We start from the raw sequence: 25,399 nt of genomic DNA on the forward strand, positions 1-25,399 counted from the left end.
ACATCTAAATTGAATTCCTGCAGTATGCTGCCAGCTGCCTTGCTCAGTTACTTTGAAATGTGAAATAAATAAGGGAAATAAAGTCAGGTCATTTTACCTTATTACTATTTATTTTACTCTGGCTATCTGGGCTAAATTGTCTACAGTGCCCTGCTTGTGATGTTTAACAATCCTAATGCTTTAGCTTCTGTATAATTTACAGATTTCTTAAATCTATGTTAAGAAATAAGGAAGAAAAAGAATGTACTATACTGTACTGTAAATCAGTGAACATGTTCTCTTTATATCTAATATTGCTCTGTTGTTTTATATATTCGTGTCAGGTGACCTAAACAAACATGGTTAAAACAATTTCCACCAAGAACGGCTTTTCAAGATTTGACTTTTGATTCCATACCTGAATGACATTTTCAGTGAGAGTCTTCCTCGTGTCAACCAGACCACAACTCTGCTCCCAGAATTCCTGCAAAGCCCCGAGTTCAGCTATCAGCTCGGCCTGTGTCTGCTCATCTGCCAGAGGGAAGATCTCCCTGCATGCCTGTGCAGTCTGGCTGTAGAGTTCTTGATGAATGCTCAGCTGTTCCTGAGCCAGCTGTAAAAAACAAACACAAAAATGCTGCATGATTCCATCTAAGATTTTTTGAGGTGGTCAGTGAAAAAAATTCCAGCAGTGGGGACACTCAGTTTTGTCTTCCGCTGCTGAGAGATACCAGATTGCATTCAAGGAGAGCATGTTGCTGTACATGCCTCTTCTGACACGTGTACAGCACTCCTCTTCTCGCCCCTGCATTCTGCACAGGCGTCTCCTTCCGCCAGTCAGGGTCCTTAGACAGCGTATGAAAACCCACCCACCCACACATAGTCCGGCCCCCACCCTGCAAATACGGTGGCCAATTAGTATCTGATGCAGGCACTGCCAATGGCGCCCAGCCGACCGGTGGTAACACAGGGTTTTAAACCGAGGAGTTCAGAAACTCGGTGCTGTTGTGCTAGCGGAATATCCCTATTTATTAGGATTTTAATGTCATATTTGACATCTTGGTTAAATTCATGGCATGTAACATATGATGGATCAGTTCAATATCAGTGTCAAATGCTGTCACAGACAATATTGTATCTCCAAATCACCTAACTTGGGCTCCCGAAGGAAACCCACGGAGACACAGGGAGAACATGCAAACTCTACACAAAAAAACACCCGGACTGCTCCTCTTGTGAATTGAACCTAGACCTACTTGCTGTAAGGTGACAGTGCTATCCACCGAGCCACTGCGGGTAGTATGTTCATACTCCATTATTACTTTATTACTCTTTTTAGTGTTTTTAAAGGGTGCAGTCAAACAGGCTTATTTATTTATTTGAGAGAAGTTAACCAGCTGTAGTTACAATTTCTGTAGTTACCTTCCAAAGTTAGTTGAAATGACAGAACTTTTAAACTCACTAATAATATACAACAAATCAATGTTTTATTTATTTGACACACTTTATGTAGTTTGAGACTGAGCATTGTGTTTTTTAAGAGAACTACGGGTTATTACTGGCTGTTAATGCACTAATCAAACCAAAAATCTATTAAATTATTATGTTAGTAAGTTAGATGTGTATATTTAAAGAAGCAATAAACTCTTCTCCTAATAAATGAACATTTAGTCAGAACACAATGTTTCATAGGAAATTAAAAATCACATGCTGTAGCTTCTATTGCCATGTTGCTTTACTCCACAATTGTGAAAGATTTGTCAAAATTATTCGCTTCACCAGCTACACCCAATTCATGTCACCAGTGGTCACCCTCATGCCTGTCACTGCAAATCTCCAGCTTTCATGAAAAAACAACTAAGGGACACTACACATCACACACCAATTATTTTGTAAACACTTACCTTATAGTCCTGAATTGATTGTCGGTGTTGCTGTAGACTGCAAGCTGCCAGTCCAGCAGGGGACAGCAGTGGTTCCAGGTCCTTTAAGAATCTCCTGAGCCTTTTCAATCCTGTCCTATAGAACTCCCATTGCTCAGTCTGTCTCTGTAAACATTTGCTGCGCTGCTGAACCCTGAGCAGTGTGCTCTGCCAGTGCTTCTTCAGCTGGGTCAACCTCATGATCAGACCTCCCCTTGAACAAGAAATAAAATTATGAACAAAGCTGCAACCCAATAACACATTTGTTTGTAATTTGGAGTAATGCCCAGAGTAAAAAAAAACAGAGAGCTGTACATAAAGTGACTATACATTAATAGGCCACTTAATCATGTATGTTGTACAGTACTGTAGTTAATGTATTGCTATATACACCCATCTTTCACTCATATATCAATAGAAAAAAAGAAAAAACATAGGACCATTACCCACATGAAAATATTTGAATGATGGGCAATTGTCAGATCAGCACTGGTTTGGTTTTATGGGTGCTAAAGGAGCTAAAGTTTTAAACATCCTACTTCCACTGCTGGGTGGTGAATATTATACCAGCCAAAAAGATCAGCACCACAATAGCACCCTGTAATCAGAAACTTACTATAGGACTAGAGGATGTGTATTAGCACAGCACAGCCTCACCAGTCACTACAATGTTGATACAGCACAAGTGTGTGTAAACTTCTGACCTTAACTGTAAATTAACAGTTACCCACCACTGGCTAAAATTACCCTGCATTTGGCAATTAAATGTGTGGTCATTTCAAACCGTTAAACCTGTAAAAAGGACTGTTTTACACATAGCAGCATAAAATAAATATTATGTGTAATTTCTTTGCTGACTGAGGCTGTTTCATCTCCTCAGAGTAAGCCAGCTTGGTTCTGAGCTAAACTTTCTTGAACTTCTCCAGTCTGAATTATGGTCTCAGTTGGCTTGCTCCACTGCACTGTGGAAAGAATGCTGCTGGACTGTTCTTTAATAGCTAAAAAACAATGTCCCTTTCAATAAGACCTTGTTATTTAATTTCCCGAATAGCTTAGTAAACCATCATAAATATTACAATAAGTGTAACTTACCGGTCTTCAACCTGACCTCTCTCCAAAAACCTCAGAGCCTCATTGACCACTGTGTCCAGGAGCTGCTGTCCATTTAACACTTCTATCTTCAGCTTCTAATGACAGAAAAAATACAAAAATAAGGGCTGAATTGCAGGCACTACATTTTTTGTCTCCGAATGCTACCATTCATAATTGGCTACTGAAAGATGCATTTATGGTATCAAATACTTTATGACTTATTTAATTAAAGCTCAGTTATCCTAAATTATCCTTTCAAATTATATAGCCAAAATACATAAACACCCTTACTAAATATTGGGTTTAAGTGTTTCAGCCCTACCCACTGCTGAAAGAAAAATACATTTTATGCTGTGCTCTGTGGTGACAGATTGAGAAGGGCCTGTTTTGTTCTAGCATATCTGTGCTCTTGTGCAGAAACCGCCATCCAAAACATGAACTTGGTGCCCTGATCCAGGTGTGGGAGGAGATCTCCCAAGACATCATCCTCTGTCTCATAAAGAGCATGGCCAAAAGTTGTCGGGAGTGCATACAGGCACGTAAGGGCAATACACTACTGAGTTACACTATGAGTTGCTGTGATTAAATTCATACAAACTGGATTAGCCTGTAGCTGGTGTGATTTTAAATCCAGGCTTCAGTGGGTTGGCTTCCACTGACCGTTATGTCATTTTCTTCTAAATACATTACACATGGATATTAGGTTCTTTGTTAAATAATAATACTTTAGAAATATCTCTGATGCCGGTTATTAGTAATAGAAAACAATCGTGCTTAGTGAAACCATTACACAAATTAGACAGTGAGTATTTAAGCAGCATGAGGATAAAAATAATAATAAAAAAGAAATCTTACCTGGTGTTCAGCAAGACTTTCTTTTATAGTAGAAGCATTTCCAATAATACAGCTGGATAAACTGGACTCCATTTTTCCCAGCAAAACCATCCAATCTTGGCACTTCTGCTGGAAACTCAAAGCATGCAGCTGCTGACTATACATCTCTCTATGAGAACACCACAAACCGTCATACAAGCATTTCAGTTTCATACTACTTACTAACCAAAAATTAGCCTTTATGAACTGAGCAGCACTTACCTGTGTCTGTTCATGGCCTGATAGAAGACCCTTATCCAGTTTTTGTTGAGGACTTGCACCTCCTCAGCTTCCTGTTTACTGACAGACAACCTGAGTCTGCGCTCATTCAGAGCACTGAGGTCCGGGGTCAGACCACTTAGCTCCAAAACAGCCAGCTTAAAAAGCAGAAAGAGAGAAAGGAAATGGAACAGTTATATGAATATTTATTCAGAATGTTATTAATGATTGGTGGGACATTCGGTTGGTTCGTGGCAGCAGCATAAATACAAGGCATGACACATTGTAATAAAAACTTAATAGCAAGATAAAATAAGTGCTGAGCAAAGACTAAATCTGTCCAAGGTTTAAACTGAGGAATAAATTATTATAGGCATTTTTTTAATAAATAGGAACCATTTCTAACCATCGTTCCAGCCTACATTAGAATACGTGCATGTATTACGAGACATACAATGGGGTCAAAAAGTATTTAGTCAGCCACTGATTGTGCAAGTTCTCCTACTTAGAAAGATGAGAGAGGTCTGTAATTTTCATCATAGGTACACTTCAACTATGAGAGACAAAATGAGAAAAAAAAATCCAGGAAATCACATTGTAGGATTTTTAAAGAATTTATTCGTAAATTATGGTAGAAAATAAGTATTTGGTCAATAACGAACAAGCAAGATTTCTGGCTCCCACAGACCTGTAACTTCTTCTTTAAGAAGCTCTTCTGTCCTCCACTCTTTACCTGTATTAATGGCACCTGTTTGACCTCGTTATCTGTATAAAAGACACCTGTCCACAGCCTCAAACAGTCAGACTCCAAACTCAACCATGGCCAAGACCAAAGAGAAATCTACAATAGGCAAGCAGGTTGGTGTGAATAAATCAACTGTGGGAGCAATTGTAAGAAAATGGAAAACATACAAGACCATTGATAATCTCCCTTGGGGTCAAGATCTCATCCCGTGGGGTCAAAATGATCATGAGAACGGTGAGCAAAAATCCCAGAACTACACGGAGGGACCTGATGAATGACCTGCAGAGAGCTGGGACCAAAGTAACAAAGGCTACCATCAGTATACACACTACGCCGAGAGGGACTCAAATCCTGCAGTGCCAGGCGTGTCCCCCTGCTTAAGCCAGTACATGTCCAGGCCCGTCTGAAGTTTGCCAGAGAGCATATGGATGATCCAGAAGAGGATTGGGAGAATATCATGTGGTCAGATGAAACCAAAATGGAACTTTTTGGTAAAAACTCAACTCGTCGTATTTGGAGGAAGAAGAAGAACCCAAGAACACCATACCTACTGTGAAGCATGGGGGTGGAAACATCATGCTTTGGGGCTGTTTTTCTGCAAAGGGGACAGGGCGACTGATCCGTGTTAAGGGAAGAATGAACGGGGCCATGTATCGTGAGATTTTAAGCCCAAACCTCCTTCCATCAGTGAGAGCATTGAAGATGGAACGTGGCTGGGTCTTCCAGCATGACAGTGATCCCAAACACACCACTCGGGCAACGAAGGAGTGGCTCCGTAAAAAGTGGCCTAGCCAGTCTCCAGACCTCAACCCCATAGAAAATTTGTGGAGGGTGTTGAAAGTCCATGTTGCCCAGCGACAGCCCCAAAACATCACTGCTCTAGAGGAGATCTGCATGGAGGAATACAAGCTACAGTGTGTACAAACCTGGTGAAGACTTACAGGAAACGTTTCACCTCTGTCATTGCCAACAAAGGTTATGTTACAAAGTATTGAGTTTAACTTTTGTTATTGACCAAATACTTATTTTCCACCATAATTTACAAATAAATTCTTTAAAAATCCTACAATGTGATTTCCTGGATTTTTTTTTCTCATTTTGTCTCTCATAGTTGAAGTGAACCTATGATGAAAATTACAGACCTCTCTCATCTTTCTAAGTAGGAGAACTAAGTGGACACAACCACAGGCTTGAAGGACATCCCATTCAAAAAATATACAGCTGGCCCCCAGTATGCAGTTGAACTGATGGTTAATAAAGAAAACATTTTCTCAAATTATTCCTCTTTTACTAATAAATGCTGGGAAGTCACCTAAAGTCAATATTTAAGAGGCGTGTCTACATACTTTGGACACATAGTGCATATAAAGCAGGTACATGTCCCAACAACTTACTAAGCTAAACAGTTTTTTATTTTTACTTATATTTTTACTAGGGCTGTCGAAGTTAACGCGATAATAACGCATTAACGCAATCTCAATTTAACGCGATTAAAAACAATAGTGCCGTTAACGCAAATTCTAGTTCATGTTGAGACTTGACTGGTAGAACCAACGTTTTAATGTCGGACTTGCCACCGTTGTTCATTTGCGGTTTGTTAAAATAATATAACTGAGCGTCGTAGGGATGCACTTGCATAATAAAGAAATAAATACACGGTATATTCACAAGTTATCGGGAGCAAAACACTTTATTAACTTAATCTGTTACGGCACTGAATACCGGAGTCAAGCACGCTAGTCCATGAACTATGGAAGCCCCAAAAGGGTCAAAACACACTCACTTCGTGTAGAAACGTCCACTTTTCACATTTCACTTAAAAAACCTTGTTTTCTATAACATTTACACAGATTTTATTTAATGCGATTAATCGCGATTAACTATATGAAATTCTGAGATTAATCGCGATTAAAAATTTTAATCGTTTGACAGCCCTAATTTTTACGTATATTCGCCTGGCACACACTCCCTCCCACGTGCGCACTGTCCTAACAATCCCTTATTATTCTCCCATACTTCAATGGATTTGCGCATGAGGTTGGCTTTGCGTACGGAGTGCCACGCCCCAATCTCTGTGCTCCTCCACTTTCAGTACAGGCGCCCTGGGCTACCAAGGTCCTTACACAGCAATTATGCCTGCTTGAGGGTGCCTAGCTGACCGGTAGCAGAGCCGAGATTCAAACCCTGGAGCTCAGAATCTATTATGTAACAACTTTGAAACATGAACCCAAACAGTAATTACCCTGTACATGTACTAGGTATCCACATGGCCAATTCTATTCAGTTTAGGCAGTATTTTAACACGAGTTTACACAGATCACTTCTTTCTTACATTGGGTAAATGTAGTAAACAGGCATGTGTGAAAGACTTTCAACATGAAACTAAAAACTAAAACTGCATTTTTGGTTGGAAAAATCTGAAGTTTTCTGCCTCACCTTTATGGGCTCAATGCTTGCAGTAGTAGAGCTCAGCTCACTTTCAGATTTTTGGAGAGCCTGTTTAAGTGATCCCAAATCATTACTGAAGCTAGTTTGTTCCTCCAGTTCCTCCTATAGACACACATATTTAAATAAATACATAAAACATGTATATTAGTAATGTTTTGCAATTATATTAGTTATATGTAAACCAGTTACCTCAAGATGCTCTTTTGTGTTTGCCACTGCCTGGCCCAGATGCACAAGATCTCGTGAAAGCAGCCTGGCCTCTGATTGTATCATGGGGGCTACCTGGGGTTCTAACTGTGCGATGAGAAGCTTAGAAGCCTCTAAAACATTCCCAGCACTGCCCTGCAAGTCCTCCAGTTTGTTCTTCAGTTCCTGGTGAAGAGATACATCAGACAACTTAATTTGGCTAATTTAGCCATAGCCGTAGCTAACAAATCTCTGTTGTCAAACACTGGCAGGAAAACAGGTCTTTCTTAATAGCACACTATTAGAACAACGCCACAAAAACTCTTGACCTATCAGGCACAAATTTACAAAGACAAACACTAAAATCATGTGGAAAGTCTAGAGCTGAGACTATTATAGCTGCACAGGCTGAGTAGCAACTAATCCAGCCGCCGGTTAACTGTAAACCATGAACGTTTTTATTTAAAAATGTATAGACAGTTCGCTAATACAGTGTAAAACTAAGCTGGTACACTGTTAACTGTCTACCCTGAGAGTAACCACTAATGCCATAGACTGTAGAAGTGCTGGCTAAGTGTACAAATATAAGTATGCTTTCAGATATGAACCTGTGCCTGCTCAATTACCAAATATAGTAACATGTTTTTTTTGCCTATCAGTGTTTATTTAGTTGTGTATGTTTGTTTTGTTGTAGTGTTTTTTGTCATTATAGTTTCTCCTCAATTACATTCACCGTTCAGTTTTTTGAAATACTGAGCTTTTTCAGCAACTTTTCCAAAAATTTCCTCATGCCAGAGCATCATGTTTTTAATAAAAAGAACATAATAAATAGGAAAGAACACTTTCCATCCTGGGCGTAACCTCCAGTGCCATAGACTGTATAAGTACTAACTAAGTGTATAAATATAAGTATGCTTTGAGGAATGAACCTGCACCTGCTGCATTACCAAATGTATTAACATGTTTTTTAGTTTTTTTTTTGGCCTAACAGTGTATTTAGTTGTGTATGTTCGGTTTGTTGCAGTGGTTTTGTCAATATAGTTTCTCCTCAATTACATCCGCCGTTCTTTGCAAAACTGAGCTTTTTCACCAACTTTCCAAATATTTTCTCATGCCAGAGCATCATGTTTTTAATAAAAAGAACATAATAAATAGGAAAGAACATGTTATACCCTGGGTGTAACCTCCAATGCCATAGGCTGTATGAGTACTAACTAAGTGTATAAATATAAGTATGCATTAAGGTATGACCCTGCGCCTGCTGCATTACCAAATGTATTAATGTTTTTTTAGGTTTATTTTTGGCCTAACAGTGTATTTAGTTGTGTATGTTCGTTTTGTTGCAGTGGTTTTGTCAATATAGTTTCTCCTCAATTACATCCGCTGTTCCAGCCAACTTTCTAAATATTCCCTCACGCCAGAGCATCATGTTTTTAATAAAAAGAACATAATAAATAGGGATGAACACCTTCTACCCTGTGAGTAACCTCCAATGGCATAGGCTGTAGAAGTGCTGGCTAAGTGTAAAAATGTAAAATACAAAACGTAATGTTTTATAAAATGTAAAATACACTTTTTTTTTTTTTTTTGGCCTATCAGCGTATTTAGTTGTGTATGTTTGTTTTGTTGCAGCATTTTTGTCATTGTAGTTTACCCCTCAATTACATCCGCTGTTCTTCACAATACTGAGTTTTTTCCACCAACCTCTAAATATTTCCTCACTCTAGAGCATCATGTTTCTTTTTAATGTAAAGAACATAATAAATAGGAAAGAACACTTTCTACCCTGGGCGTAACCTCCAATGCCATAGACTGTATGAGTACTAACTAGGTGTATAAATATAAGTATGCTTTAAGGTTTGAAGTTTCGATTTTCCGCAAGTTTGGATTTACGTGTGTGTGAGACGAGTGTATCAGCTTCACCGTAATGTGTCGGCGAACAGAACTGAGTGCGACTGACGGAGACGATAGAGTTTTTAACAAGACATGAACTTCAAAAGTCAGGTGTAAAGCTGTTTAAGGATCACAATTTAAATCTAGGGTTTATATCACCGTTACGGTACTAAACACAGAGAAATACAAGAACTTGAACGATGCAGAGCGTCACATCTGAAGCTTCACTAACCAAACTGCAAACCAACATGGAATTTTTTATAAAGTTTTACACATCCAGGACTGGAGCAGCTTTGTGATATCCAAATAGCAATAGCACTTTGTGTAAAGTTAATGCACATTTTGTTCACATTTGTTATCAAGCAAGTTGATTAAATAGTGAAATAATCTTGATGCTTTTACTCTGCCTGCTTTTCATTTTCAGATTGTAACATCTACTTTTAACAGTAACAGCTTATCAGAACTGTAAAATTTAGGCAATAAAAAGAAATCTTATTATCATTGAGCAGAATGAAATTCACCCTATTGGTCCAGCCCTCCACAACAGTAACAGTTTCTTATGTGGCCCCTTGGAAAATGTAATTGCCCACCCCTGCTTTAAGGTATGAACCTGTGTCTGCTCCATTACCAAATGTATTAACACGTTTTTTTTGCCCATCAGTGTATTTAGTTGTGTATTTTTGTTTTGTTGCAGTGGTTTTTGTCATTATAGTTTCTCCTCAGTTACGTCCGCTGTTCAGTTTTTCACAATACTGAGCTTTATCAGCAACTTTCCAAATATTTCCTCACTCTAGAGCATCTGGTTTCTTTTTAATAAAAGGAACATAATAAATAGGAAAGAACACTTTCTACCCTGGGCGTAACCTCCATTGCCATAGACTGTATGAGTACTAACTAAGTGTATAAATATAAGTATGCTTTAAGGTATGAACCTGTGTCTGCTGCATAACCCAATGTATTCAAGTTTTTTTGCCTATCAGTGTATTTAGTTGTGTATGTTTGTTTTGTTGCTGCATTTTTGTCATTATAGTTTCTCCTCAATTACATCCGCCATTCTGCACAAAACTGAGCTTTTCACCAACTTTTCCAAATATTTTCTCACTCCAGAGCATCATGGTTTTAATAAAAAGAACATAATAAATAAAAAAGAACTTTCATATGGTATGTCACGATGTTTCTTTAAACTTCTTTAAGCTTATAAATTTCTGCTGTCCAAAACAACATTAAACTAATCTCCCTCTCTTTGAGCGAGAACGAGGACGGGCTATGCAGGCTCAGATCTGAAGAAGCAGGAGCTCGAGCACCTGGAAATATTTTTAGCCCAGTGAGCAATGCCATGCTCAAACCCAGAACTCAATGTTCCCCCAAGTTCAAAAGCACCACACGCCTCATTAAAGTAATATACCATATCCCCAAAATCCATTAGGCCCTTAAGGCTCTTTCATTTGCACTTTTGTATTTGTACTTTCATTTATATTAGCTATATACAGATAATTTGGTGACAAATTAAAGTTTGAGATATCAAAGAAATACCTCCAAGCTATGTTCTCTATGGTGTTTTTAATAAGGGCGGAGAAGAAAGCTATCTAATGCTGCACTTTATAAACTCCCATAGACATTTAATAGGGCTGAGATTTACTAACTGTGAAGGCCATAGCATACAATTTACATAACTTTTACACTTAGTTTACCAGTGTCATCCTGGAGGAGACCACACCCATGACAAAAATGTTTGATCAGACTAACCATCATGATTCATCTGATTCACTTTTTTATTGGCTTGCATTTTCCCTTTCCCATAAAGCAGTGATTCTTAAACCTTTTCAGCCAAGGACCATCCCTGTTCAAAACCTAAGTACCATGTATAAATCACTAAATAGGAAAATTTCTTTTGATTGAAAATTCCTGTATTAGTAAAATGTAGAAAAACATCTAATTTCAATGATCATGGCAACCACTGCCTTTAAATTAGAGTTTCTTCAGTTATTAAAGCCCACTCTCCAACAAACTATCAAGGTCCTCTGATATTTAGTGCACAGTATATGACTATACTTGGTCGATGCCCTTCAAAAGCACTTATATCCAGTGTACCATTCAGTAAACTGATTCCCCCCAACTGCAGATCAGTCATTATCACATATTAAGAGACCCCTCCTCGAGGATTGATCACAGTATACACTACCCTATGAGATCCCACCCCAACCCCCCTGTTGCAACAGTTGCATTGTGTGCACAGCCTAATACAGTTTGCACTGGGCGTGAAAGACATTAGTCAGTGTGAAAAGTTTATAGAGGCATATTAAAGTGCATATAAAGCGAATTTGCTCATGAGCTAAATCCCATGTGTTTGCAGCAGAAAAGCTTGAAACTCTGCACAGGAGTGGATCTCTAGGACTTAAGACGATCATACATCCTTCTTTAATGCGGCATTAACCAACTTGTAAAGTACATAAGTATATCATTCTTAATTAAATGATTTTATACAGTACTTTGTTTTCCTACAGCACTTTCGGTGAAGGTGTTGCAAGATCACTTACACTAATGTAGTTGATTCTGCTGTGAATCAGTTCTTCTCTGTCCTCCTGTTTTTCCAGAGGGTTCTGGAACGCCTCCCACTGTTCCCAGTGACGACTCAAGCTCTCGTAGCAGCCCTCATATAGCAGCCTGTACTCCTGCCAGAGAGCTAGCTCCGTGTTAGCTTTCTGCAGAGCCAGATTCACATCATGCACCAAAAATGTCCACCTAAAACACACACAAACATATTTTATTCTGACATGTTACATTTACATCATTTAGCTTAAAGTTAAAGTTGTGACCAAATACATTTTAAGGAACTGAGTGTTAAGGGCCTTGCTCAGGGGCCCAACTGTACAAAGATGGTGGTGGGGCTTAGACAAGTGACTTTCTGATTACTAGTCCAGTTCCTTAACCACTGAGTTACCACTGTTTGAGCAGCAAGTATGGTGATTAAACCCACATTATTGGCCTTATTAGCATCACCGATAACAGGCCTGAGATTCTCGAGAGCTTGAGATCTCAGGAGTCTCAGGCTAGCGTGTTTAACCATTGTGCCACCCAAGTGCCTTAAATACAGACTTTATTCAAAAGCCTGAACAAAAAGCTAAATAATGCACATAAACATCCATGTGCAATATTATAATGAACTCTGCTCACAGGATACATACTTATATACAGTATGCTGATCATATCACAGACAAGAGGAGCACAGTGTTCTTCCTCTGAGAGAGTTAGAGCTGGTTGATTTAGAGTTTCAAAGAACCAATGACTCCCACTGGCTTTTTTAATCCTTGAAGCAGGAAACTCCTGATAGCTGCTGAATAAAATGTAAGTGCGCTTGCAGAAGTGAATAAGGCTAAGAGTAATTTTAAATGATTCACTTTTTTAATCTGCCTGATACTACTGATACAGGTGACCTGTCCGGGGTGTTTCCTGCTTTTCGCCCAATGAGTCAGACCCACCAAAACACTGATCAGGATAAAATGGTCGTAAAACAGACAGTACATGAATAAATGAATAAAACAAATTCGAGTCATGTTCCTTAGGTTGAGCCACAACTGTAACATAAAGTCAAACGTTAACTTATACTTGTAAAGAGACATATATTTTACGACAGTTTTGTGATTTCAATGATTTCTGCAGCTGTTCTTTTACTGAAGGGAATTGGAAACAGCTTGATAAGGGCAATAATACAAAAGTAATTCCTAAACAACATTGGGTCCTAGGATCATCTCCCAAACAGGGTGGAATCTTAGTCAAGGCTGGAAAGCCCAAATGGCCACATTATGATAAGTACAAATTTGTCTAGATGGGTTAAATAACATTGGTAATCCTATATCCATCAAAAATGCTGGAATACAAGTCAGTGTTTACAAGTAATACAATTTTATATACAGTGGGGAAAATAAGTATTTGATCCCCTGCTGATTACAAGCAGGGGACTTATAGACTTCAACAGTCTATAATTTTTATGGAAGGTTTATTTTAACAGAGAGAGACAGAATATCAACAAAAAATCCAGAAAAAAAACATTAAATAAAAGTTATAAATTAATTTGTATTTAATTAAGGGAAATAAGTATTTGATCCCCTACCAACCAGCAAGGATTCTGACCCCCACAGACCGGTTATGTGCACAAAAGGCACACAAATTAGTCTTGTCCCTGTATAAAAGACTGCTGTCACAGAATCAGTTTCATTCGTTCAAATCTCTCGACCACCATGGGCAAGACCAAAGAGCTATCAAAGGACGTCAGGGACAAGATTGTAGACCTGCACAAGGCTGGAATGGGCTACAAGACCATCAGCAAGAAGCTTGGTGAGAAAGAGACCACTGTTGGTGCGATAATTCGAAAATGGAAGAAATACAAGATCACAGTCAATCGCCCTCGCTCTGGAGCTCCATGCAAGATCTCACCTCGTGGGGTAAGAATGATTCTGAGAAAGGTGAGGTCAGTCCAGAATTACACGGGAGGAGCTTGTCAATGATCTCAAGGGAGCTGGGAGCAGTCACCAAGAAAACCATTAGTAACACACTTTGCCGTAATGGATTGAGATCCTGCAGTGCCCGCAAAGTCCCTCTGCTCAAGAAGGCTCATGTACAGGCCCGTCTGAAGTTTGCCAATGAACACCTGAATGATTCAGAGAAAGCTTGGGAGAATGTGATATGGTCAGATGAGACCAAATTTGAGCTCTTTGGCATCAACTCCACTCGCCGTGTTTGGAGGCAGAGAAATGCCCAGTGGAGATGGTGTTCTTGGGGTCATATCCAGCATTTCTCTGCTCCCAGCTCCCTTGAGATCATTGACAAGCTCCTCCCGTGTAATTCTGGACTGACCTCACTTTTCTCAGAATCATTCTTACCCCACGAGGTGAGATCTTGCATGGAGCTCCAGAGCGAGGGCGATTGACTGTGATCTTGTATTTCTTCCATTTTCGAATTATCGTGCCAACAGTGGTCTCTTTCTCACCAAGCTTCTTGCTGATGGTCTTGTAGCCCATTCCAGCCTTGTGCAGGTCTACAATCTTGTCCCTGACGTCCTTTGATAGCTCTTTGGTCTTGCCCATGGTGGTCGAGAGATTTGAACGAAAGAAACTGATTCTGTGACAGGAGTCTTTTATACAGGGACAGGACTAATTTGTGTGCCTCATGTGCACATCACCGGTCTGTGGGGGTCAGAATTCTTGCTGGTTGGTAGGGGATCAAATACTTATTTCCCTTAATTAAATACAAATTAATTTATAACTTTTATTTAATGTTTTTTTTTCTGGATTTTTTGTTGATATTCTGTCTCTCTCTGTTAAAATAAACCTTCCATAAAAATTATAGACTGTTCAAGTCTTTGTAAGGTGGTAAACTTACAAAATCAGCAGGGGATCAAATACTTATTTTCCTCACTGTATGCATGGGTGTGAAGAATGCCATGCAGGAAAGAAGCCTTTGTTCCAAACACTACTTTAAGGCTCAACTAGTTTATTATCGGTTATATTTTATAGTTGTTATAGTTTATTTCCGAAGGAAATGTTAAGGGTTAGATGATGCTATTTAAACCCAAAACTCAAGTCTCAAAACCCCAAGATTGTCCCACGACAATCATATTTATGTTTGGAATTTTGGGTCCCCATTACATGCAAGACAATAAGTCAATGTTAGTAACCAACAAATATAATTCAAGAAATTATAATATAATGGAATCTGTAAAATAGAAGTAAAAAGGACAGGTAGAATGTCACAACAATGAACAAGGATTCTTAAAACAAAACAGAGTAATAAGATAAGTAGCTTTGGAACTTCCGATCTCTAACGTATTCTGAACAGTACTCCCAATGTTGAACAATTTCAACACGATATTCCCTCAAAACAGAGAAACAAATCGGCAATCCAGCAGATAAAGAAACTTAGAGAAGATCACTTACATGGTCAGAATGCCCGCATTCTCCACCATTTGTTAGGTTTTTACTCAGTCACTCAAAGTCCTGTCCCTTGAGCTAATATAAAGAACGTAACCAGGAATAGAATCATTCGTTGAATGTTGTGCACAAGGAAGGCATTAATACTTTGACCTGGTGTCTTGACTGGGTGCTTTCCAGACAAGACACCAGCGAACAAATGATTCTTCTCCTGGTTAAGTTCTTTCTATTAGCTCAAGAGACAGGACTTTGAGTGACACCTAACATAATATTATATCTATAATGATATTATCATAACCAGATCAGTATAAATCAAACTAAAGAAATCTTAGAAGCAACCAGTGTTTATCAGAACAATGACAAAACATGTCAAAACCGGTTCTGGAATAGCTAAACTGGGTAAAAATTAAGCTTTTGGAATAGCTTTTTCAAAGTGCTGTTGGCTGTCAAGAAGCATACAATAAAATATTAGACGTGTTATATGTTTATTTTTGACCCAGAAGCTTTTGTTTATCTTATTTTTAAAAACCCACAATAAACTTAAATTCCTTCTGTCAATTATGTATGTTTAATTATTCAGCCATAGAAAAACAGTTACAGAAATCACTAAAATCCCAAAGACAAGTGTAAGCCTACATAAACTTTTGTCCTCAAACTAAAATTCAAGGACCCTGGTAAACTGGTTTGCCAGAAGGAACGAGCTCCTGAAAAAGATAATCACTTCTCATTGTCTCAAAGCTGTAATTGCCAATGATGGCTTTGCAACAAATTATTAATGTTATTCATTTGAGGTGTGTGAATACGTGTTCGCACAATGCACAGGAGAGAGCACAACTCATCATCTATGCATAATGAATTATTCCCCTGCATTTCAGAGAGACAGATAAATTAAAATATCAGCATCAAGTCTTTTTGACATTTAAACATAATTCATTGGAGGTTTTTAATATACTTCTCTTAATTTGAAGGGGTTAAGCTGCAGGCAGTAGATTAATTCAGTAGCTGTGAATTTAAACCAATTTTAAATACAAAAAAATCCTAAAAAAAAAAAAAAAAAAAACCTGATGTGTGTCCACATCAACCCCCATCCCAAAAAGATAACAGGATGAATTTTGGTGCATGAATCAATGAAAAAAATCACATAAAATACTTGTTTACTTGCACTTGAAGACTCTGGGCTCTATTCCGTACAATTAATGGATCCTATACAGTTAATCCAGCCATAGGTGCCATGAAGGTGCACTTACAAATATACAGCTACTGACTGTAGATCATCAGTAGCTATAAACAATTTAGCTACATCCATATATGGAAATATATCACAAAATGACCATGGATAACCACATATTATGGCAATAACATGGCAACGTGGGTGTTGCTTCAATACACACATCCGATGCAGCAATGATGGATGGGGAACTGACAATGTGCATAAATCATTAATATGGGCCTTCATTTAGATCCACCCCACTTTTTTTAACAATATTTAGTGTGTGTCTGAGGGAAATTATTCATTCAAGAGCGCATTTGACAATTTTTGTGTGTTTGAGTTGAACTGAGCCACTGGAGATCATCATCACCTAACCAAGTGACATTGTAAAACCCTGTGAATGTGTAAGTACAGTATGTTTTAGTTGTACGACTGTGATTATCATATCATATCATGCAATTATTGTTTAAGATTAAAACTGAATGTTGTATACCATGCTGTAATGGAAGAAGCTACATGATCTAAGTAAAGGTGGCTGCACTGCAGAACAGTATTACTAACCGTGTTTTTTCTTGGTCAAGGTGATTAGACAGAAGAAGAGCAGTACCAGGATGGATTTTTCCTTTTAGGTCTGAGAAATGGCTGGATAAGTTGGTCCAAACCTCCCCTGATTGTTCTACCTCCACAGAAAGCTCCTACAGACAAGAATTAGAATCAAATCAAAGAGAATTGAATATTTCCTTAGCATTACTGATCACACATTCATTTTGACACAATGATTAAAAATGTTCTTTGTTAGCTCAGTTAACAATTTACATTGATGAAGGTTTTTATGGTAAAGCATGTGTATATAACATTAATACATGTTTATACAGTGTTGTGGCAACACTGGTAGACTATTTATTATAGAAGTGTTTTTAACAACATCAAAGCCCAACATCCTAAGTTCCCTTTAATATATTGAATATTTTTATTATATCATCTTTCCCACTGATTCTACATGTGAAGCATCCAGTTTAATTCTGTTTGTATAGTCATAATAATTAAAATAGTTGCAAATGTCTGACCATAATTCTTGGAAAAAAGTCTGACTTTTCCATGTCCAGTTCCCTGACTGTAACTTCCTTCACCACTGCACTCCCTGACCACAAAGAGCCACAGACTATCACACGTCTTTTCTGACATGAAAGCAGCCCCTGGCCACTTCTTTTCACCTGCCAGTTCTCTCCTGTGCAGGCACCTCAACCAGCCAACAAAGGCCACACCTATATCAGCAATGTAAAACCCCATCAACCACCCTCCCTCAGGTACAGCCAAGTGCCCCTGCTGGACTCCTGGTGGAATTAATTAATTTCTTACCTGGAGATGTTTTAAATGGTCTTTGCTCTGCTGAAGTGAGAACCTGGGAGTTTTGCTGCACTCCATCTTAAATGCCATTTTCACTGTTTGTTCAGCTGCTTTCTTTACACCTGCATCAAACTCAATCCACTGTTCCTGTAGCTGCATCAGAGGAGCTTGTACTGTATCCATCTGCAACAGGAGAAATTAGGCATAATAAGAAACCTATATCAAGAGCAATAAATAACCAAAAGTATGTGGACACTAAATTTAATGTGCAATGTGCAGAAAGACATCATTTGACAAGTAATAATATTTTAGGCACTCCAAATGGCTCACACAGAGCAAAAAAATGCCTTTGGAATGTAAAAAATCTCTGACCTTATATAACTTGCGATAACAATCATGGTCTTCGGACTGAGGATCTAAAATTTAAGCTAATTATTTTCTACAGTGCAGGCTACAAAGAATGCCATCCGGCTGGCCGGCCACATGAACAACGATTGGCTGTTGTTCAGGGCTGGACGAGCCGGACCAGGGTTTCTTATAACTGGTGCAATTACAACCTCTGCTGGCTGACTGATGGCGTCTGTGAAGAGGTTGGGGAATAATGCTGATCAGGGTGTGGCTCTCCGTGCACAAGACTGATCCACATATGAACTCGCCTTGTGCAGGTGAAAAGAGGCAGTCGGTACTGCTCACGTGTCAGAGGGGGCGTGTGTCAGTTGCAAAACTCCTCAGTCAGCAGTGGAGGGTTGTATTGCTAGATTAGGGGAGAAAATTGGTGGGGGGGGGGTCGGAGAAAAAGAGGGAAAAAAGCTACAAAGGAACTATGTAAAAACTCTAAGTGCTTGTTTGGCTGGGCTGTAAGGCAAAACAAACCCCCATATGAAGCAGAGGGAAACATCTGGATAAGCTAGAAGTGTCTTGGAAACGTTTATATTAATCAGGATTTTAATGTCATGTTTTATGGCATTTTGGAAAGTAAAACTCTTTGGCTATAATCACCAAAGAAGCAGCATTTCATGAACAGAACTCTCTGCCAATTGGTAAGCTTGGATGAGGATTTCTTTTTTTTTTCTAATATTTTCTTTATGCATTTTCTCCCGTTTTTCTCCCCTTTAGCGTGTCCACCAATGCCGATCCCCTCTCTGATTGAGGAGAACAAAGCTAACCCACGCCCCCCCAACACGTGAGCAGCAGCCGTATGCATCTTGTCACCCACACTTTGACAAGTGCAATGTGGATCAGCACTGTGTACGGAGAAACACACCCTGACAGCAGTTTTCCCGTCTCTGTGCAGGTGCCATCAGCCAGCCAGCAGAGGTCGTAATTGCATTAGTTATGAGAGAGACCCTATACGGTTTAATATTCCACCCTTATCTGAACAACAGGCCAATCGTTGTTCCTGGCAGGCAGAGCTGAGACTCGATACGATGTATTTGAGATCCCAGCTCTGGTGTTCAGCGTTTGTATTACCGCTGCACCACCTGAGCGGCTTTGAATGTGGATTTCTGTTGGGGTTGTTTGTCAGCTGAAAGCACCAAAATGATTGCACTGGTGGATAACAATGGATTCCACCAAATACCAGCAAATTCTAAAAAACAAATGTACACAGTCAGTCAGGAACCAAAAGCTAAACATACCTCATAATTCACTATAAACTTTTTTAAAATTTAAAGACACAAGCTGATGCATTTGGAGTGACAATCACAGTCATCACAAGGTAGTGTCATATTAGTGCACACACTGATAAGGGGTGACAATTGGTAGATGTCATGCAATGAGGTATTATTAAAAGAAGATGTAAAGCTACCTGCTGCATCAGAACATGGCACTGCTGACTTGTATCATCCACCAATGAAGAGTACGTCTGATCTGCTGGGTGCTGTCCATCCTTCTGCCCCAATAAGTGAAGAGTTCTCAGCTGCAGCAGCTCAGCTGATTTTACTTTAAGCTTTTCTTTATCCCCCTAAGATTAAACGGCCATTAATTACCCGTGAAATGAGTACACCAGATTCCCATTACTTTACTTACTTTACTTACTAGCAGAATAAGACATTTAAATTACTGATCATGCACAGATCACATATCCCTCAGCTAAAGTAGAAAATGAAACAGTAAAATGCTGTAATAAAAATAAAAGTTCTGTTTCATTGCTTTGGGTTGAAATACAGACCTCATAATCTTTTACAGATTGCTGGATCTGTGTCCAGCCAGCTGGCCACTCATTCTGCCTCATCTTCTCATCCTGCTGTACGATCCAGCTGCGTAGTTTCTGCAGATGTTTCTCTCTGTCTTGACAGTCCTGCATTTTGTGCTCAGTTTCACATATCTGGAGGACAACACCATGACATTATCATGTAAGAGCTATAACATGAGTAACCTATGACAAATTAGGTCTAATATACGTATATACCACTTGTACCTACATACGAATCAATGTGTAAATTTAATGTAAAAATTTTACTACAATGTGGCTTTTATAAAAATGCTTGCTTGTAAATTTTGTAAACATGCAGAAGCACATGGCAGCATGGTAGTGCAGTTAAAAGTCTGACCTCTTATCACTATCTGTCAGGAGTTTTAAAATGTCAAAATGATTACAATCATCTGTGTTGCCATGACTTGAAGCCCTGTAAAGTCTGTATTTGTGCTTTGCTCCCAGTTTTACCCGGTGGCAGTGAAAATAAATGAATAAATATTTATGCACACCAAAGCAGTATTGGAGAGTAGGTCTCAAATATTTCTTACAATTAAAGCAGACGCTTTTATCCAAAGTGACTTACAGTGCCTTAACAGTATACTGTTTAAGCAATTAAGGGTTAAGGGCCTTGCTCAAGGGTCCAAAAGTGACAAACTGGCAGTGGTGAGGCTTGAACCAGCAACCTCTCAATCACTAGCCCAGTACCTTAACCGCTAGGCTACAATGGCCCTCAACTGCCCTCCACTTACAATCAGAATTAAAGAATTCCATGGTTGTAAACTCTTCACAAATCAACTCAATGCTACTTTAAGATAAGCCTAAATAGGCCAATATATAAAAAAAACCATTATGTATTTGTAAGCCTAGTGCACACAGTGTGATCACAAAATTAAGCTTTCCATCAAAAATGAACAACAAAACAGCACACATGACCAATAAAATCAGAAGCAAATAAGTTTTCAATTAAAAAAAGTAAATAAATAAGTAAATGAACAGACAGCAGGGCTGGGGAAAAGTGAAGAGGATAGATTAGAGTTTTATTATAATGCGTGATCATGGCTGCACTAATAAGGTGAATGTGGGAACATAAGCAGTGACGAACACAGCAGCTACAAACTACTATTATTTATGAACATTTGATGACTTCCAGATGTATTGTGTACATTATAAGGTTTTTGTGTAACTACAAAAGTACCAACAACAAAAGTGGTATCAGAATTACAATTCAATTATTTTAAACTATTCTCACCTGGTTACTGATTTTTCTTAGTAGGAGTAACCACTGGAGATTGAGAGTTCCCAGTTGCTCGGCAAGGATCAGGCGCTCATTGCGATTGGCTGCATCCTCCACAATGCCTGCCTTGTCCACTGATTGGTTGACAAAGTCTAGACATGCCTGCCGACTCATCATTTCTGCTTTACAGTTCTGAGGAACACCAACAATCATTATTTATTTCCCACACACTTTACTTAATTTTCAAGAAATTGAGAATGGACCACAAAACTGCTATAATGAATATGCCCGAACAAAAGAAGGACGAATGTTGTGAACAGAGAGATACCTTTAGCTGCTGCAGGAGCGTGGCGAGCTCAGTGGAGTTTAGAATATGATGCTCTTTGGAGACCTCCTCCTCCAGTCTGCCCTGCATGTTCTCCAGCCAAGAGGTCAGATCAGCCATAATTTTATTCTGATCCATGCCTGCCAACAGCTAGAACAGAAAAAATTACTTTTATTAGAAAAACATTAGCCTGTGAGGTAACTACACTGTAGAATGATTACAAAAAGAGGAAGTGTTTTGATGCATTTGTCCCTCAAATACTTCTCCCAATATAGTCGTATCCAATTACCCAATCACATTTCTCTGCAAACCTCCAGTAAAGACCAAGGAGGCTCGCAATCATCACATGCCCCCTCCAACATGTGGAGTAGCTGATGGATTCTTTGCATCTGCATGAGGCAGAAGTTATGAGCAGCCATTGTCCTTTCTCCTACAGACACACAGCCAAATTTGTGTCTTTGTAGGCCCCCGGCCGGCAGAGCTGAGATTCAAACTCAAGAGCTTAGGATCTCAGCACTGGTTCATCAGCATGTTTTACCGCTGTGCCACCTGAGCACTCGCTGTTACCAATATAAGCAAAAAGTGAGTGACAGGCTGGCCTACCTGTTGCATGGTGTCCTTAAGTGGCGGTAGACTGTTGTTGAGCTCTGTCCAGTCTTGCTCAAGCTTGGCCAGATGTTGGCGCAGTTCTGGAGCCTCGCTGTCAGACAGCTGTAATAACTGAGAACCTGCTCTCACTGCAGTGGTGTTCTGTACAGACCTGATCTCCACTTCCGTAAAGAAGTCCTACAACATACAAATCATAGTTTCAGACTCATTCTGGCTCACGGAGTAGTGGAAGCTTAATTAACTGAATGTCATCGACATTCACCATAATCTTTGCCAGTTGAAGTTTTGAATCCTGTTGGTCAGAATTACTGAGGTTGGTCCACATCTGCACCTGTCCACGAGCTGTAGTTAGCCACTCCTCCAGCTTAGAAGAGCTGCTCTTAAACCTATACAACACACAGAAACACATCAGGGGTATTATTGTCCAAATAAACAGAGATGCTGGTATGTAGGTCAGAAAAAATATGTATTATGTAAGGTATAGTTTCACATGTAATGTAACAGGAAGATAAGATTGGTGGACCAATAAGAGGTTTAATTAGCAGCTTGGCACACTTGTTGTCTGTTACCTGTTAATTATTTTGTTCTTATTCCCATGGTGGTCTTGGTCTATATTAATGTTTGGATTAGGCCGGTAAATACCACAAATGGGAATGGAATGCTTTCCTCTATATTTTAAGTTTTTAATGTGTTTGTTCATTCATTCATTCATTCATTGTCTGTCTTATCACCGCTTTATCCATTTCAGGGTCACTGTGGGTACAATTTACAGGGCAAAATGCATAAAACACCCAGGATAGGTTGAAAGTCCAAACACACAAAAATACACACACACACACACACACACACACACCTACTCATACATCTCCAATTAACCTGACTTCATGTCTTTGAACTGTGGGAGGAAACTGGAGCTCCCTTCTTGCAGTTATTTCTAATTAGCTTGTGGCGAGCTACAAGTTTTAATAAAACTGCACTAGAAAAATAGAAATTCATCCTGCTTGTAAGTGTTCTTTCTGTGTTTATTTGACATCTATATCTCATATTTATTTCTCTGTTCTCATAAGCTAGTAAATGTATTTCTTGTATTTTTTCTCATTCTGTTGAAACTGATCATATTATTTTAAACAATCAAAAATAGAAATAAAAACATACATCAATATAAACATACAAACAGTTATAAAATATTAAACCAGAAAACCCCAGACTGTAATAGAGTCCAATGGTACACACAAAGAACATAAAAATTATATTTATTTTTTGCCACACCTTTCATAGTTGACTCTGATTTCTTTTGTTCGTCGAATCGCCTGTTCCAGTTGTCGCTGCAGTGATTGCCAGTTAGTCTGGAGCTCCAATCTTGGACCTGCATGGCCCACTTGCTCCCAGTATGAGCTCTGGGCCTGAAGAAGCTCTAACTGAGGCCTAGTGTCCTCAAGCAGCCCTTGTAACCGCTGAGAGTAAAAGAAAAGTAGACAAAGATAGAGAGAAATTTTTTTTTAAAAGGATAAAATGTCTTTATCAACTTCACTAACCCCATTTCCAGAAAAGGAAACATTTTGTAAAAAGCAATAAAAAGAAGATTCTGTGATGTAGAAAAATCTGATGGCAATAACACACTCCAAAAGGTTGGACAAAGTTACAGTGTTCCACAGTGAGCAGATGCATTGGTAACAGGTGAGGGAGTCATGATTGGGTATAAAAGGATTCACCAAAGGCTCATGTGTTCCATACTCCATGACAGAATTGTCAGTCAGTCAAAAACAAAAAAAAGTTAATGCAAGATGGCAAATAATTTGGGTCTTTCACCATCTACCATACATAATATTGTAAAAAGATTTAGGGAATCTGTAGGTATGTCAGTCTGTGTATGGCAAGAACGGAAGCCAGTACTAAATGTATCTGACCTTTGAGCCCTTAATGATAGTGTGACAAACCATCATGCTACCTGCAGTCTAGATTTGTCTCCTATTAAAAATGTATGGTGCATCATGAAAAGGACAATCAGACAACAGTGACCACAGACTGCTGAGCAGCTGAAGTCTTGCATCAAGCAGGAATAAAAAAAACCCTGCAACAATTAGTGTCCCTAAGTCCCAAATAATTTGAAAGTCTCATTAATAGTAAAGGTGATAGAACACAGAAGTGTTTTCGAGTGTGTTGCAGGCATCAAATTTTAAATGTGATTATATTAATAAACTACAATGAAGTTAATCAGTGAAAAAAATGGTTATTTTTATCAGTTAAATAAAGATTCAAGAGAATTAACAAATCACTGATCTTTTTTTATAGCATTTTACAAAACATCCCAACTTTTCTGGAAATAGGGTTTGCACTATGGCAACATCAGCCATCTCACTAGTACCCAGCTGAAAATTGGGAATAAAGCTGGTCATAAATCTATTACTGCAGTCCAATAGACAGTGCTCACTACTCTACATGAGTCAATCAGGCTGAGAAATGAGCTTCCGTAATTGTGGGCGAAGAAATAATACAAAAGCAGGCAATGCAACCGGGAGAACATGGAGTTCCACAGACATGGCAACTGTCTATCCAAGTAATTTGATTTGGAATAGAGTGTGCTGAAAAGGGTCCTGTGCAACCCCCTAACCAATGAATCCTTCACAAAAAAGGTCCTCCTCCCCCAGCTCCTTCATGCCTCATCTACCAAAGCTGCTTGCACCAGTTCATCTAAGGGCCTGCCGAATACCTCATCTGAACAAGACAGACCTCCTTACTACTCTATACCACAGAGTCTAATGAGTTTGGCACAGAGAGAGAAAAACATCACCACACAAAAACGCAATAATTAGAGTTGGGCAGCTATGAAATTCACAGTGGAAAAGCAGGGTAATCAAGTTCTCAGTGTCTAATAAAAATCTGATTTGTGTGAAGGATCTACACATGCCAGACCTCACCCAGAGCATAATTACAAAAAAAGGAATTTTGCATTTTATCATTCAATAACGTTTACAAGTACATCATACTTCGTAGGCTTGGAGTCGGTTATGTAGCTGTGGTTCAGGATCAAAGTCTAGGTTGTCTGTGGGCATTGCTGCCTCCAGTTCCTGCAGCTGACTCTCCAGTTTTGCCTTCATCTCCTTATACTGAGAGCGATTCTGAAAAAAAAAATAGGTCATTCACTTTTATCTATCTATAAAATGCAAATGCATCAAGTTATACCATTTTGAAC

General features: G+C 38.9%; 1 protein-coding gene across 8 annotated transcripts in view; it reads right to left on the bottom strand.

The window, feature by feature from the left end:
• The window catches only part of LOC134320690 (mucin-3B), a 140,309-nt gene that overhangs the window by 41,522 nt on the left and 73,388 nt on the right, over positions 1-25,399 (bottom strand). For all 8 annotated transcript variants that reach the window (XM_063002227.1, XM_063002223.1, XM_063002226.1 and 5 more), the window contains 18 exons: positions 25,194-25,325; positions 23,476-23,660; positions 22,469-22,592; positions 22,201-22,383; positions 21,601-21,747; positions 21,288-21,464; positions 20,012-20,167; positions 19,649-19,804; positions 17,854-18,024; positions 17,056-17,189; positions 11,895-12,099; positions 7,468-7,650; positions 7,267-7,380; positions 4,089-4,243; positions 3,849-3,996; positions 2,994-3,088; positions 1,884-2,115; positions 398-592 (listed from right to left, as the gene is read on the bottom strand). In XM_063002227.1, the coding sequence (XP_062858297.1) occupies positions 398-592; positions 1,884-2,115; positions 2,994-3,088; positions 3,849-3,996; positions 4,089-4,243; positions 7,267-7,380; positions 7,468-7,650; positions 11,895-12,099; positions 17,056-17,189; positions 17,854-18,024; positions 19,649-19,804; positions 20,012-20,167; positions 21,288-21,464; positions 21,601-21,747; positions 22,201-22,383; positions 22,469-22,592; positions 23,476-23,660; positions 25,194-25,325 (2,892 nt within the window). The remainder of the gene's footprint in view (positions 1-397; positions 593-1,883; positions 2,116-2,993; positions 3,089-3,848; positions 3,997-4,088; positions 4,244-7,266; positions 7,381-7,467; positions 7,651-11,894; positions 12,100-17,055; positions 17,190-17,853; positions 18,025-19,648; positions 19,805-20,011; positions 20,168-21,287; positions 21,465-21,600; positions 21,748-22,200; positions 22,384-22,468; positions 22,593-23,475; positions 23,661-25,193; positions 25,326-25,399) is intronic.

The sequence above is a fragment of the Trichomycterus rosablanca genome, chromosome 9 (genome assembly GCF_030014385.1).
Source record: "Trichomycterus rosablanca isolate fTriRos1 chromosome 9, fTriRos1.hap1, whole genome shotgun sequence".
NCBI lineage: Eukaryota > Metazoa > Chordata > Actinopteri > Siluriformes > Trichomycteridae > Trichomycterus > Trichomycterus rosablanca.